The 14,765-nt window shown below is 34.9% G+C and overlaps 1 protein-coding gene across 3 annotated transcripts in view; it reads left to right on the plus strand.

Annotated features, from left to right (window-relative positions):
* The window catches only part of GRIK2 (glutamate ionotropic receptor kainate type subunit 2), a 642,399-nt gene that overhangs the window by 376,788 nt on the left and 250,846 nt on the right, over positions 1-14,765 (plus strand). For all 3 annotated transcript variants that reach the window (XM_045806988.2, XM_087865344.1, XM_045806989.2), the window contains exon 8: positions 13,664-13,807. In XM_045806988.2, the coding sequence (XP_045662944.1) occupies positions 13,664-13,807 (144 nt within the window). The remainder of the gene's footprint in view (positions 1-13,663; positions 13,808-14,765) is intronic.

A 14,765-nucleotide genomic window follows, 5' to 3' on the forward strand; every position in this document is an offset into this window, starting at 1 on the left:
TAAAGAAAATTAAATTAAATAATATCTGTTAAGTTTCTACCACCGTGCCATATGGTAGGTGTTATAGAAACCAATCTTTTGACCAAATAACTTGTTTGTGAAATATTTATTTTCTTTCTGATTTTTAAAAAAGGGCAATATTATTCATATAGTTAAAAACAGATCTGATAGACTAAAGTTATAACTGATGGTCTTATTACTCTGGTTTTTCCTATCTGTTTTGAAACTTCACTCTTAACTTTTGGTCAAAGGTAGTCCCTGTGATTCAGCTAATTTCAACGAATAATGAAATTAAAGTAATTTCACTCTTCTTTATATGATGGATATGTGCAAAACCTTTGTACTGGTTTCCTTGGGAACAAAAGTAGGTGCAAATGCCTAAGTATAAAATGTGTTGAATTTTGTTCAGCATTTAACATAAAATGATACTTATATTTGCAGTTATTTTTCCCTTCAAAATTAACCAAATGTGAATATTCCTTAGGGCCCATATTGAGGTGAAGAGAAAGGAGAGAGAAGACAGTGAAGGATATATAGCTATGTAAGAGAGAAATGGGGGGATTAGTATCTGGAATGCAAAGTAGCAGAAGAAATATCATCTGATGCCTCAAACTCTGGAAACACAGGAGTCTACTCAAGTTTACAGCCTTGTACTGAGGTTCCTTGGACATACTCAGACGTCATTATTGAGATTCGAGTCAATGCATTCTTTATAAGACCTCCAAATCTAGCTAGCTCATAAGCAAGGATAAAGGATAAAGTTGAACACATTCTGGATGTTTTTTAATTTGAATTTCTTTTTTCTTTTTTTTTACCAATTTTATCAGATCTCTGTGTTTTAACAAACAAGGAAAGAATACTGCCTCGTCATTTCTTAAACTGCTTTTTGTTTCTTCTGCTGGTTTTTTTTTTTTTTTAAGGCCTTTAAAACATTTCTAACATCCTCTTGCTGCTAATTCCTCTGTGCAATTGCTATTCCTTCTGGCTTTTCCCTGAGTCCCTGCCATATATCGCCCTCCATTCTTCCTTTGGCTGCAGCTGTTCAGTTGTCAAATCCAGTAGGCGAAGATTATCAAACTATTTTCTCTCCTGAGTCAAGTTGTGTCACCCTCACCTCCTGCTCTTTGCCTACTTTGAATTAATTTCCTGAATGACATAGGATTCAGTTTTAAAAAAATGTAGTGAAAGTTTTTTATGTCCTGGTTTGTGATTTATAATTTGTTTGATCGAGTATAAAACTCAAAAGTGTAAATGTCAAGAGTTAACTGATACTGCTTAATCGGTCATTTCCAATGTTGATGTCAGTCTATTAGCCTGCTGACTAAAAGGGCATTGTGGAGTATTAGTTTGCATTTGGTTTTAGAGTCCTCTATGATTTCTTCCTTAATAATGTTCACAGCAGTGTACCATTACAGTTTTTTGCTTCAGTTCACATTCTGATTGTCCCTCAACCTGTGTAATTCACAGTGGTAGTGTTGATTCAGGCACAGTTTTGATCCATGTATTCCGGCAGGCATAGTGTATCCTTCTGTGTCAGCACAGTTGCCCCATTTTGTGCTTTTGTAAGTGGAACCAGTTGACAATACTATACAGATATCTTAGTAGTTATCTAAAAATTTCCTACAGTATTAAATGTTTTTCTGCACAGAATTAAGGGTCTTAATAATTAGAGATAATAATGTTATATTTGGTGAATTTATTTAACATAGCAGATCTTTTTAGTATTTTCATATGGATGATTGTATATGGCATGCTTTTACATACATTTTCTATTTTTTTAAATATAGACTATCCCAACTCTACGGGGGGGTAAAAAAAAATCATAATCTCATTTTGCCCTGAGGCAAACCAAAGCCTAAGGCTATATTCATGATTCTTTCAATTCCAGTTGTCTAAAAATTCCCTTAGTTAATAGCAAAAAGAAAGCACATTGGTCTTCTGGCTTGTAAGGAGCAGGATAATCTATCTTCGGATACCTTTGGCTTTAGGTGCACAAAAAAAGTCATAAACAGGTTCCTTTACATCTTCCACCTCCTCTCTCTCTCTTTTTTTTTTTTTTCTTTATATTGGCTTCATTCTCAGGCAACCATGCAGAAGCAGCATCAGGGTTTATAACCACCGGTACAGAACTCCAGGAGAAGGAATGTACCTTTTCCCCAAATGGCTCCCTCAGAAAACCTTGTCACTTGGCCATGCCTGAAACAGTGGTTGTTACCAGACCTGGAACACCTGGAGCCAAGATACTGGGTCAGGGAATGGACTCGAGGGAAGAGGTTCTATTTCAGAAGAAGAGATGCTGAGGAGGCAAAACAATAGATTCCATCTAAGATGTTGCATGACTTAATTGGAATCCTATTTTTGGTCTTCAGTCCCATATCATTCTTTTAGTCTTCCACTTAGATCAGTTCTAAAATGAAATGATATGTAAAAATTCAACTTTAGGGAAATCCTTTAATATTTGTCCTGTAAAAGGACAAGCATATTCTAATGTCTGAAAGGAGATGTTAGGAATCTCAGAATGTGAACAAAATATAATCTTAAAAAAAAACTTATGAGAATTCTGATTTACCTTTTCCCTTGATCCCACCATTCTTTCCAACTTTTGTTTTCTTAGCTTTTTCCCACTTCTTGTATTTTTTTGAAGCTATGGATATTGATAGAGAACTCCTTCAAATGATGACTACTTTCTAACATAGTACTACTGCAGGCAAAACTAGATACCCCCACATTGGCCTGCATGTGGTTTTGGTTTACTTGTTTGTTCCACTCACCTATGGCGAATACCCCAGGGTCTAAATCATTGATTTCTCAGTTTTATTGCTCAGGCTTATAATTATGTTTGATGTCAGTAACACAATAATAACATTAATAAATGCTGTTGAATGAGTGAATCAAACTGCAAAGCACTTAGAGACAAATGAAAAAAGACAATTGGGAGAGTATATGTTCATATGGGAAAAGATATTCAAGAGACCTAAGAATGAGTAAACAAAGGCATTTCTTCATGGTACTAAAACAATAATTAGTTAAATCAATGTATTTTCCAATGTAGAAAATAATCATGTTAATTTAAATAGTGAAGAGATGGGAAGTCTTCAAATTAGGGACTTAAGGTACACCGTAAAATATGAGTATGCAAATCAATCCCTATTGTTTTCCTAAAAGATTTTTGCCTCATCTAAATTGATATGAATTGCTAACATACTCACTCTTCTCTATAAATTATGACATAAAGAGCTTAATATTTCACTTTTCTGTAAATTTATCCAATTCAATCCTTACAACTCTATAAAGTAGATTACTATTCTATTTATTTTATAGATGAGGAAAGGACACTAAGAAAGAAAACATGACTTCCCATAATGACTAATAAGTTACAGAATTAAAGTACTAAGTCCCATTAGCTTTCTATGAAAATTTTATTTTTTCGCATTTCTGCTAGAAATTACTTATAATTTTTTATAGAGTAATAAGCACAATACAAAAAAAAACCCAAAACACACAATGAGAACATGAAAAGTTATAAAGGATATATATTAATATGATTTATTTGCATAGCTCTTCTTTTATTTTTCCAGAAATGTCTTTATTAATTTCTTCACTATCTTTCAAGTCATGCTTAAAATAGATCCTTACTATAATTTGATTTTTGGTTTGAGTAAATGATATATGAAGTTTTAGGTTCTCGATTTTTATAAGCATTTGGATTTAGTATTTATGTGAATATTTAAACTCATGAACCCAAATTTCTGGTGTATTTTTGGTTTGCATATTTCTAGATCTCAAATTAGAAATAGTCTGTTAACAACATAGAAATCAATTTTGATTCATCATATTGAAAAGAGAAAATATAAACAATATTGAAAAATATAAGTTTTTAAGTGCAAGAAGCTACTTTGAACTCCAAATATCAAAATAATTAGATATATTGGAGACCAGCTGGAAGGACAAAGAATACTTCCCCTTGATATTGACTCTTCTCTAGATCAATAGTAGTTCCAAATGTAGTAAAAAGCACACGAGATTTAACAGGGCCTAAATTATTAAGGCTAGTGCCTTGTTGCTAGAGAGTTCATTAACAATCCCATCAATACAGCATTCTTCATGGACGTTGGTAAGAGCTTCATGCAACATTTTAAAAAAGAATAAGATATCTCAAAGGACTGATCTTAGTTGAAAAAATTTAATTAGGTAAGAATAATTACATTAGTTAAATGAAATTTTTAATTGAAAACCTGTTGGCATTTTCTAACTTGCTTCACAGCTTTCCCTAATCATTTATATTTAAGAAGTGAAGAGTTTCTCTACATGGTTTTGAGAAACATCTAAACATCCTGGAATTTGTATATAAAAGTTTAAAGGAATTTAGACAGTGTAGCAATAAAGAAAAAAATTTTTAAAAAGAGGGATTTTCTGCTTGGGAAATGGTACATTTTAAAGATATGTGTAGGAAAGAAAAATTATACAGAAATATTCATGGTAAATACATATAATTCTTGGAAATAATGCAAAATAGTCATCTCCTAAAGCTTTCACATTTGTAGTGTTAAAACTCCATGGACTGAATTTCAGACCTTCTGGCACTCTAAAAAGCTCACAGGAAAATATTACTGTTTGTAAAATTATTTTGTTGAGTTTTGTTAAGGAAAATGTCATCCAGCAAAATTGAAGGCCAAAAATTGAATATAAACATCAAGGGCCAATGAAAACTCTTACTGTCAAAATTAGCATAGATCATATTTTAGATTGTATTTTACTAGTTGCTATTCAAAATAGGTTAATTAACTGTCACTACTTTTTGGTAGCTTTTAGTTTAAGCCAGAGAGCATTGGTTTGAAGAGACATAGACATTTATTCAAATTCACAAATTCACAGGGACATCAAGCAAATGTTAATCACTCATGGCATTAATCCTGGCCCAGACCCATTCCTTTGCCGAATCCCAGCAACACTATCATCCAGTACCATCTTCTTCGCTTCGTCTTCAGGGCATTGCTGAAACTTGAATTTTGTAACTCATCAATTTGGCTGTGAAGCTGAAACCCATTCTGTTCTTTTCCCTTCTCTTTTTTCTATCTTCCCCTTAAATTCTTACCCTTTCTAGCTTTCATGGGTGCTGAATGCCATACAGGTAGCTACAAAAATTCATATTCCTTTTAAGGATCTCTCATCATGCAGTTTTTGGCATCTCCTTTTATTCAACTAATCTGCAATAGAGGAATCTCTCTGGTCAGCTAAAAAATGTGAAGTATAGGCATGTCCATATTCTTACTGTGTAAGAGGATGCAAAAGAAGATAAAATCCTGGGATCTTAGTGAATGAATTTGGATAGGAGAGAAAGGGTTTTACTTTTCCTCTGCAGAGTATTGGGAAGCCGGGGTGGGTTTTAACATGGATAGATACTTTAACAGTGAAGTTAAAACAACAAAGAAAATACAATACAAGTATTAGAAGACTTTATTGGGCCACACAGGAATTGGGTAGAGTATGGAGCACAGACAATGGATAAAGAAAAGTGACTTTTGATTTCCCTTATTTATTAATTCATATGAAATGTTGATACAAAAGTTTATCAAAGAAGCACATAAAGCCTAAATAATTATGGGAAGAAGATAAATTAAGATTACGATTGTATTGTAAAGGCCAAAGTAAAATTGGAATTAAATGCAAGTTTCCTAGGAATATGAATGTAAACCACAAAACACCTTACAATCCAGCTCATTCCCGCCCCTATTCTTAAAGATGAAGAATCTGAAGACAAGAAAAAATAGAAGGCAGATTTGTCTGCTGTGTACGTATCTGTCCAACAGCAGCCCTTCCTTTAGTAACAAACACAAGACACTATAATACTTTACCACTTATATTTTTCCTTAAATTCTGAATTTTTCAGGTAATGTGTGTATATGTAGGTTATTTGTGTCTTTTTTTTAGCTTTGAATTGTGGCATTGTGTACACATCACATTTTATAGGGATCACATTGTTGTTGTTTGATAATTTCCTTCTTGCTTCTTTCCCTTTCAGAACTTGGTCTGCTTTCTTGAACAGCATGAGTTCTGTTCCCTCATTTAGGGTAACAGTGGGTGCAGCAGGGTTGGAACATTATACTTTCTAAACCAGTTCCTTGTTTTGGATCGTAGCCATCTTGAAGAGATTACCGCTCTTCCGGTGATCATCATCATCATCGTCTAACACCTGCCTATGCACCATGTGCCAGAGACTCTGCACACTGCTTTAATGTATTATCTCATGCAGTCTGTGCGGTCCACGCAGCTGCTGGTAAAGGACTCTGTTTCAGAGTAGTACAAAGAGCCGGCAACAGAGAAAGCATGATGGCAGCTGCAGTGTAACTGGGAGAATTGTCTCTGACAATTGGCTCCCGACTGGGTCTGAGGGCATTTCTTCTCCAGGCCCCTCTGTTCAGCTAGCAGCCACTGCGCACCTGCTCTGAGCCGGGCAGAGTGCTGGGTGCAGCGTGCCAGCCGAATGCCTGAACACCAGCCTGCCTTCCATGTGTGATCCTCACCCTTGCTCAGAGGGGTGGGTGATTCTCTGTCCCATTTAGGCTTGTGCTGATTGCACAAGGGTGCTCCAGAGGTCAGAATCCACCCTTTCCCCACTGCCCTTAATATCCTAATGTCTTCTCATCGAAGAAGAATATTTGTAATGGTTTTTCTCCTGGAACTATCTGGTTTTTAAAAGTGATATTCCAACAAGGACGAGATAGGGCAGATCGTTTTTTATGTCCAATTATAAAATGTGGAAACAAGGCAAAGGGGATTTAATTCTTTTTTAGTATTTGTTTTAGATAAAGGATCAAGTCAATGAAAGAGCCAGAATTCATCAAACCTAAATTCCATTTGTTAGACCATGCTGCTCTTTGTGCTGCGCACTATACTTCAGATGGGAATTCAGAAATGAGCAAAATCTGAGACATAGGGGTTCCAGAATGGATCTGCCACCCGCCAGCTAGCATTCAGATCTCAGAGGGGACCTGCCTGCACTTATTTAATGGAAAGATAAATGTGTTCACGAAACTGTTACTATAAATTCATTTAGAAACGGGACAGAGGCTGCACTCACATTCCTCCCTGGTCGGAGCTGCTGGAGGATTTGGTTCACTGTACCTTTGGGAGCTAGTACATTCTAGCTAGGTGGCCAAGTGTGATTGTTATTCAGAGCTTCCTAATACCTATTTCTTTTACAATTCAAATGACCTTTGGGGTTGAATGTGTCAATTTGTTGAAAAATGCTTTTATACACTTACTATGGACATGACAGTGTATGGAGTACTGGGCAGAGTATTACAAAGATAGGCATGGTTATTACCCAAAAGATGCTTGTTGTCTAGCAGGAAAGAAAAGAAGTGAGGAAGCATAAACAGTTTTATTAAAACCGAAGAAAGATACAGACCAGTGTTGCTTAGTTTGGGAGGATTCTAGATACTTCTAGAATAAAATGAAATCTAAGAATCATCTTTTCAGAAAAATGCATGATCACTCTTTAATTTTAAATAGCTGTGCTGGAGTAAAATTGACGTACTATAAATTTCCCATATTTGAATTGTACAATTTTATAAGTTTTGAAATAGTTTGTACCCATGAAACCATCACTAAATCAAGATATAAACATACATCACATCACTCTTAAGAGTGATTATATTTAGGGGCGCCTGGGTGGCACAGCGGTTAAGCGTCAGTCTTCGGCTCAGGGTGTGATCCCGGCGTTCTGGGATCGAGCCCCACATCGGGCTCCTCTGCTATGAGCCTGCTTCTTCCTCTCCCACTCCCCCTGCTTGTGTTCCCTCTCTCGATGGCTGTCTCTATCTCTGTCGAATAAATAAATAAATAAAATCTTTAAAAAAAAAAAAAGAGTGATAATATTTAAATGAAATTATTGCATACAACATTGGGTGTGATTGGAACCCAGCCCAAGAGCCCAAATATGCAAAAAGTGCTTAAGCAGAATGATGCTGTCACAAATCTAACTGCTTAGCTTAATACAGAAAATAAATTGTGAAAAGGTTATGTTCCAGGTTCCCCGGTGAGAATTCAGTGGGGGTACCCAAAACCCACACTATTTGGGAAACAGAGGAATGCTCTTCTCATTGGAAAGAAAAATAAATGCTTTTGATAGCTTTTTTTTATTTTTCTAAAAATCTTTAGTGTTTCTGAGAGATTTTACGTACCAATATTCTCTTGTATGTTTACATGGAGTTCAGGATTGTTCATTTCTAGCTATTTGCTTCATGCATCACATAAATAAAACCCATGTTTAAATTTGTCGTAAGTCCTATCTCTCTCGGAACTTTACAAAGGAGATGTTTATTGATGATGATTATAGTGATCAAAACCAGAAATAACATATGCAGTCAACATGGACCTGCTTTGTAGCGACTGCTTTGTACTAAATGTTTCTGTAAATGAAATCTAAATATATAGAAACATTTTGACCATTCACAACATCTATGATTATTCCTGCTTTTATATATTGGGAAATGTTTCAATTATATATACCAAATCAAAAATTTTAAACAATGGTAATTTTTGTCATTTGAAACTTTTGAGAGTATCTAATTCCCCTGATTCTTCAATTATTTAAAAATGCATAGTGGACTTTTCCAGAACATAAAAGAAATATAAACTGCTCTTTCAATACTTGAAAGTCTCATCAGACTTGAGGTTACTTGAAATAGATGAAATCATACTGGGTGACTAAACCAATTGCTGTGGCAATAGCTCAGCCATAGAAATTAGCATTTTGTTACTCTTCCACCTGCATTCCTCGTACACACTCCATGCCTAAAAGTAATTAGACAATGTATGAGATACAGCCAGCAATAAGTTAGGGAGATGGTTATTGCGTGTTTAAAATGTACGCGAAGGCACTTCTCATGATCTTTTCAAGTCACCCGTTTAGATCACTACAGTTTTATTGAAATGTGTAAGACTGCATCACACAATTTCAAAGGTTTGCAAAGCAAGTTTTTGGCTGACAGACATTCTTTGTAGGTTAACTAACTTATTTTGGAAAGAAAAATAAAGTTCCAACTCCAGTCTAGTCTGAGGTAGTCTCTCAAGGGTGCTCCGATGACTATCAATAGATACTTGACCTAGCAGTGAAGCATGGAGGTTTGCACTTAGATCTGTCTATACCTGCCTGGTCTGCACTTCCTTCTGAGCTGTATTCCCAGGGCAAAGAGCTATTCTAGCTTTCCAGTAAGTGTGACCTATTTATATATAAGTGAGTAATTATTCTTAAAAGAGAGAAAATAGGACAGATTGTTTTATCTTCATTGCTGACATTTTTTTTTTTTTCTCTGCTTAGCTTTTGTCTTTGTAATTTAGGGTGTGAATGACTACAAAGTTATTTAAACCCCTCATATGGATTTTAATGACCAAATTGTACACATACTCTATTTTAATTTCACTGGTTAAATTACAGTTATGTTCAACCCTGAAGCTTTCTTTAGAGGTAGCTATGCTGTAAAAGAAAAAAATCTGACTCGGGAGTCAAAGGAACTTTAATTTGTATCACAGCTCAGAGACATATTCTCTTTGGGCCCCGGGGACATAATTGGTGTTCAGCAGAGCCTCCGAAGATATGAGACCTGATGCCATCAGCTTATCCTCCATTGCCTTTCATAGTTTCAATAGGAATAAGCTTAAGAGAGGTAGTTGGTTATGATAGTTCCGATAGTGGGTCTAAGAATTAGGTCTTGCCTGAGTCTTGTTTCTAAGTCTTATTTCTGCCAGTCTTGTTATGATAGTTTGGACAGTAGTTCAAAGAGCCAAGCTTTGCCTGAGTCTTGTTTTCTGAGTCTTCTTTCTCAAGGTGATAAGACCTTGAGAAAATTACTTTAACCTTGCTAAGCTTCAGTTTCCTTCTTTCTAAAATCATAATAGTAATATCACCTAAAATATATGGTCTTGGTGGAATTAAATGAGACAATGCAGGTAAAGAAATTGACACAGTTGTGTAGTACAGAGTAAGCATGCAATATAATTTGATAGTAATAATATTATAAAAATGATAAAGTAATTAACTGGTGTGTCTCCTGGACTTTTTTCCTCTTCTCTTCCACCCTCCCTTTTTTTCCTCCTATTTTCCATCAAGAGAAAAGTCAAGGCAAGAGACTATAAAGTCAATATGAGAGGGTGCAACACTTAAGAAGAACAGCTCATTCAATCTCTACAATTTAGAGTTGGGAGTAAGAGACGCCCCTTGAGCCTGATCTTGGAAGACATTCTGGGAACTTTTCCTTTTAAGAACCCCCTGAGCAGCAACTGCATAGAAGAAATCTACTTTCATGAAGTCATTTCTGGTTAATGTTACTTCCTGACTAACCTAGTATTGACCCAACCCCATATATTGATGTATTCTTTTTTAGTGAGGTTGTATTTATCCATTCTCCACAATCTATACATTTCCTTACTTTGCAGCCCATTTTTGTTATGTATTTACCACTTATCGAAACATGATGTAGATTAATACATTCAAATACGTATTGACATTTCTTATATTTTGTAACTTTAAAAGCATTTAAACTGTTTTGCTTTATTAAATGTAGAGCTCTGAGCAAAAACCAGAGAATAAGCTGTGAACTCTGGATAGATTGTCTGGTTTCAAATCCAACTCCACGTCCACATGCTGGCTGCTTAGGCCAGTTACTTAACTGTTCTCTGCCTCAGTTTTCTAATTGGTACAAACTCCGTGGATTTTCAACTGGTGCTTGGTTGCAAGAATTTAAAGGGAATGATTTAAAGAGAATGTCTCATACATAGTAAATGAGTGTTAAGTAATACTATTACTAGTATAAGAGATTTTCAAGCTTATGCATTCTTGTGAAAATCAGAAAAACACTTTTGAAACACTAGAGTTTTTTCACAACTCAAAGGTGAAAGAATTTGCATATGTATGGTTTTGCAAAGAAGACAGTAAAGTTGACTCCGACAGGATAGCAAGTATAAATGGAAAATAACTCTATATTATTACCTAAAACAACCAGTCTAAAAGTAGGACCAAAGTAACACTCTAAACTGATGAAAATATCATCGAGAGTAGTTTCTCAAGTTCTGTGTATCACTTTACCATAAGTCAACATATTTTAAAACTGGAAATTCAGGAAGTAATTTGATCAACATCTTTTTAACAATTCACAATTTTTTTCTCTAGTATTTATATTCTATTTAATAAATACTATCTTTTATAATTACATTTAAAATCACAGGTCTCAAATAGTTTTATTATCAACTAGTCTGTCCTCTGATCTTGATGCTGAAACTATGTACCAAAAACAATTTTTCAAACTCTTAATTTGGCAAAATTCTTTGTTAACATTGTCATTTTAGATAAGATTACTACTCTAGGATTTTCATATAAGTCATATAAGATCATGTAAGTCAGTAAATCATGGCAGAATAGTAGTAATATCATATTTATATTATTTTAGTTATTTTGTGGAAATAGATCAAAGTTTTCATCTTGAAAATTATTGAATGGTATTTAGCAAACTATCTTAAACTGTAGAAAATAAATAAAAAGAAAAAATTTAAATTCCATTAATTACTAACTTTCAAGAGTAATCATTGGTTTCATTTTAGTGTATTTTCTTCTTTTCGATCTGCTGTTGCTGTTGATACAACATGTTATATGGTGGTTAAGAATACTAGCTATGAGCAGAGATGCTGAGTCTGGGGCCTCTCCACTTGTTAACTGTGACTTTGCTTAGTTAACATCTTCAAACTTGGATTCATCATTTGTAAAATGGGAACAATAGTAGTGCTTTTATTGAACCATTATTGTGAGAATTAAATAAAGTAGTACATATGAAGTACCTATAAAGATATATAACGGCTTATGCTGAACATATAGCTCTGTATTATCTATTTTTACACTTAGCGTCATATCACATGCAATTTCTCACCTGATTATTTTTCAAAACATAGTTTTTAGTGGTTATATAAAACATCACTGTGATTTTACTATATTTCGTTAGTTTGAACATTCAGTAGGTGTCCACTTTTTAAAGAAAATAAATCATGTATGTAGCTTTTGTTCTTATCTCTGATTTGCTTAGGGCAAATTCCAGAAAGAAATTACTGGGTTAAAAAGAGCATGGATATTTTTAAGGGCTCTTTTGTGGTGCAAATTGCAAAATTGTCCTTTATGTTCTCTCGAGTGGTGTGTGAAAGTGTTCATGCCTCTATACCTTTGTTCACAGTGATATTTTTAAAAAAATTCATTTTATTTTGAAATCAAATGTGTCTTTCATGTCTTGGTAAGTGTTTTTATGACCACCTGTGCGGTATCTAAAATATGTCCCCTGAATGTTACCTCAGGCCAAAGACAAATATCAGTCTAATCCTCGGGCTCATGATGTATGCCCGTATCAACTCCATGAGCCTATTTTCACTCTGCAGCCTTCAGAGGATCCGAAAGTAGTCAGCTGGTATTTACAAAGTGAAGGTTAGGAATCTGAGCTATATTCCCCAAAGATTTATGAACTATAAAATAGCATTATTATTATGTTCTGTCACTGCATTGTGCTCTTTAGCTGTCTTCCATTTTATGTGGTAAAGCTCCTTAGGATCCATTTGCATGAAAGCGACTGTGTGTACTGATTTTGTATTGTATTGTGGCAAACGCTATAATCTACAGGGTTCCTATTCATTTTGGAATTCATTTCACAGCTCACTAATTGTGTGAATGAGAAGAGGAAATATATGCTTTTATTCCGAAGCATGCCAAGCAGATGGCCCAAAGTTCATTGCTAGCAGTACAGTCAGTGCGGCCCTGGTGCATAGGTAGTGAGCCTGGCATCCGTCAGACACAATGCGAGGGTCCATTTAACACAGCAGTTGACAGTCACTAAGCCTCTGGTTTGTTATACTTATAAACATTTTATTTTTTATCATCAACTTCTAAAGCGGTCAGTCATTTGAGCAGGTGCAAACACAGTGGAATTCATATTCGTTTTACTTGAGAAGACAAAATGAACTTTTATTCATATGGAAATTTGGGGAAAAGAAAACAGTACAGGGGATTAAGCTTAGTTTCTTAAAAAGGGATTAATACGTGTATTGAGATTCAAAACTGTAGCATCATTTCTGAGATTGAACCTTTTGAAAAATTAAGTTGAAGAAAAGATCGGGAATTTTATCTAAGCTTTTTGGGTGAATCTCCTTTCAAATCTCTTTTGTTCTTCCCATGCAAGGAACTTGTTTATTTACTTTTATATACAATATGTCATTTATGTAACCATTCAAAATGTTTCCAGTTGCATTCATCCTGAGCGTGTGCGTACGCGTGTGTGTGTATGTGTGTGTAGTGAGACAAACAGAGCCAGAGGGGATGACAAAAGTGAAATAATGAATGTCTTCACATATTTCCTACTTTAACGGAGATAGTAGGACAATATAAAACTGGGTTATTACTTCAGGAAAGGGAGGATAGGTCAACTGTCCTAATGGAGCTGATCTAGTCATTTGATCACAGTATCTTATTTAAGAGAACCAGAACATCAGAAATACTGTTTTTTTCTGTTACATGAAGGTAAAATGAGTATTTATTTCTCTTACTCCTTCCTACAGTCCCCTTCCAAACCTCCTACCGTGGGTTTCGCTGGTTGTATTGACTCCGTATTTCCTTTTTCTCGGCCTTCAGACTGACGCTGCTCTAATGTACGATGCTGTGCACGTGGTGTCTGTGGGCGTCCAACAGTTTCCGCAGATGACAGTCAGTTCCTTACAGTGTAACAGACACAAACCCTGGCGCTTTGGGACCCGTTTTATGAGCCTAATTAAAGAGGTATGTCAAGAGAATCACGTCTGCCTAGTCTCTTTTGTCTTCAAGGTGAACGCATTGAGATTATTTCAGTTTTCCTAACAGGTGACCTTTTACCTTTATCTTTTGAATTAAACTTTGTCTTCCTCCATACAGGCAAAATTAACACTTTTGCTAAGTGATGTGGAACAAAAGGGGGAAAATTACATGACAAGTAAATGGGTATCTTTCAAAGTATCTATGATTGTGCAAACAGATGAAAATCTGTGACCTATGATTTACGTCATTGTTAGTTTTCACTTTCCTGAATCTTTATGTGTATTACTTTTCATTTATGTGGAGATATAGTTTAAAGGATGTTTATATTTTAAGCAACAGTTTTTAACACGAATGCCATTTGTACTCCACTAAATTTCATGTCTTAAAGAATTGTTATTTAGATCTATGGTTCCTAAATATAACATCTAGTTATTTTAATTATATTAGCAGTTAATATAAAACAGAATACCTGGATTCAGAAAAGTGCAAAATTGACTTCATATTGCGTAATGCAATCATTCTTATGGCCATATATCATTTCTGATTACAACTGTCATGGTTATAGACCAAGAATGCCTACAGTGAGGGAAAAAAAGGCAAAGTTCTAAAGATCACACACACACACACACACACACACACGCACTCACACACACACGTTCTTCCTAGTTATCCTATCATGAAGGAAATCCTTCTGTCAGCTTAGGATACATTTCATTTGATTATAACAGGAGTTTCTATATGAAAGTGCAACTATGAAAATGTAATCTTTGCTAGGAAAATCGCAGGGATTATCACCATAAAAGATTTTTCTTAATGGCTTTAAAGAAATAATCAATTCAGCATATAATAAATTATTCATCTCGAAAATAAAAGTGAAAATAGGGTCATAATTAAGAATCTCCAGGTCCTTGGCAAAGAATATCCATGAATTTTCCATGTGCGA

Source organism: Ursus americanus, chromosome 11, assembly GCF_024610735.1.
Source record: "Ursus americanus isolate L20-20 chromosome 11, mUrsAme1.1.p, whole genome shotgun sequence".
Classification (NCBI taxonomy): Eukaryota; Metazoa; Chordata; class Mammalia; order Carnivora; family Ursidae; genus Ursus; species Ursus americanus.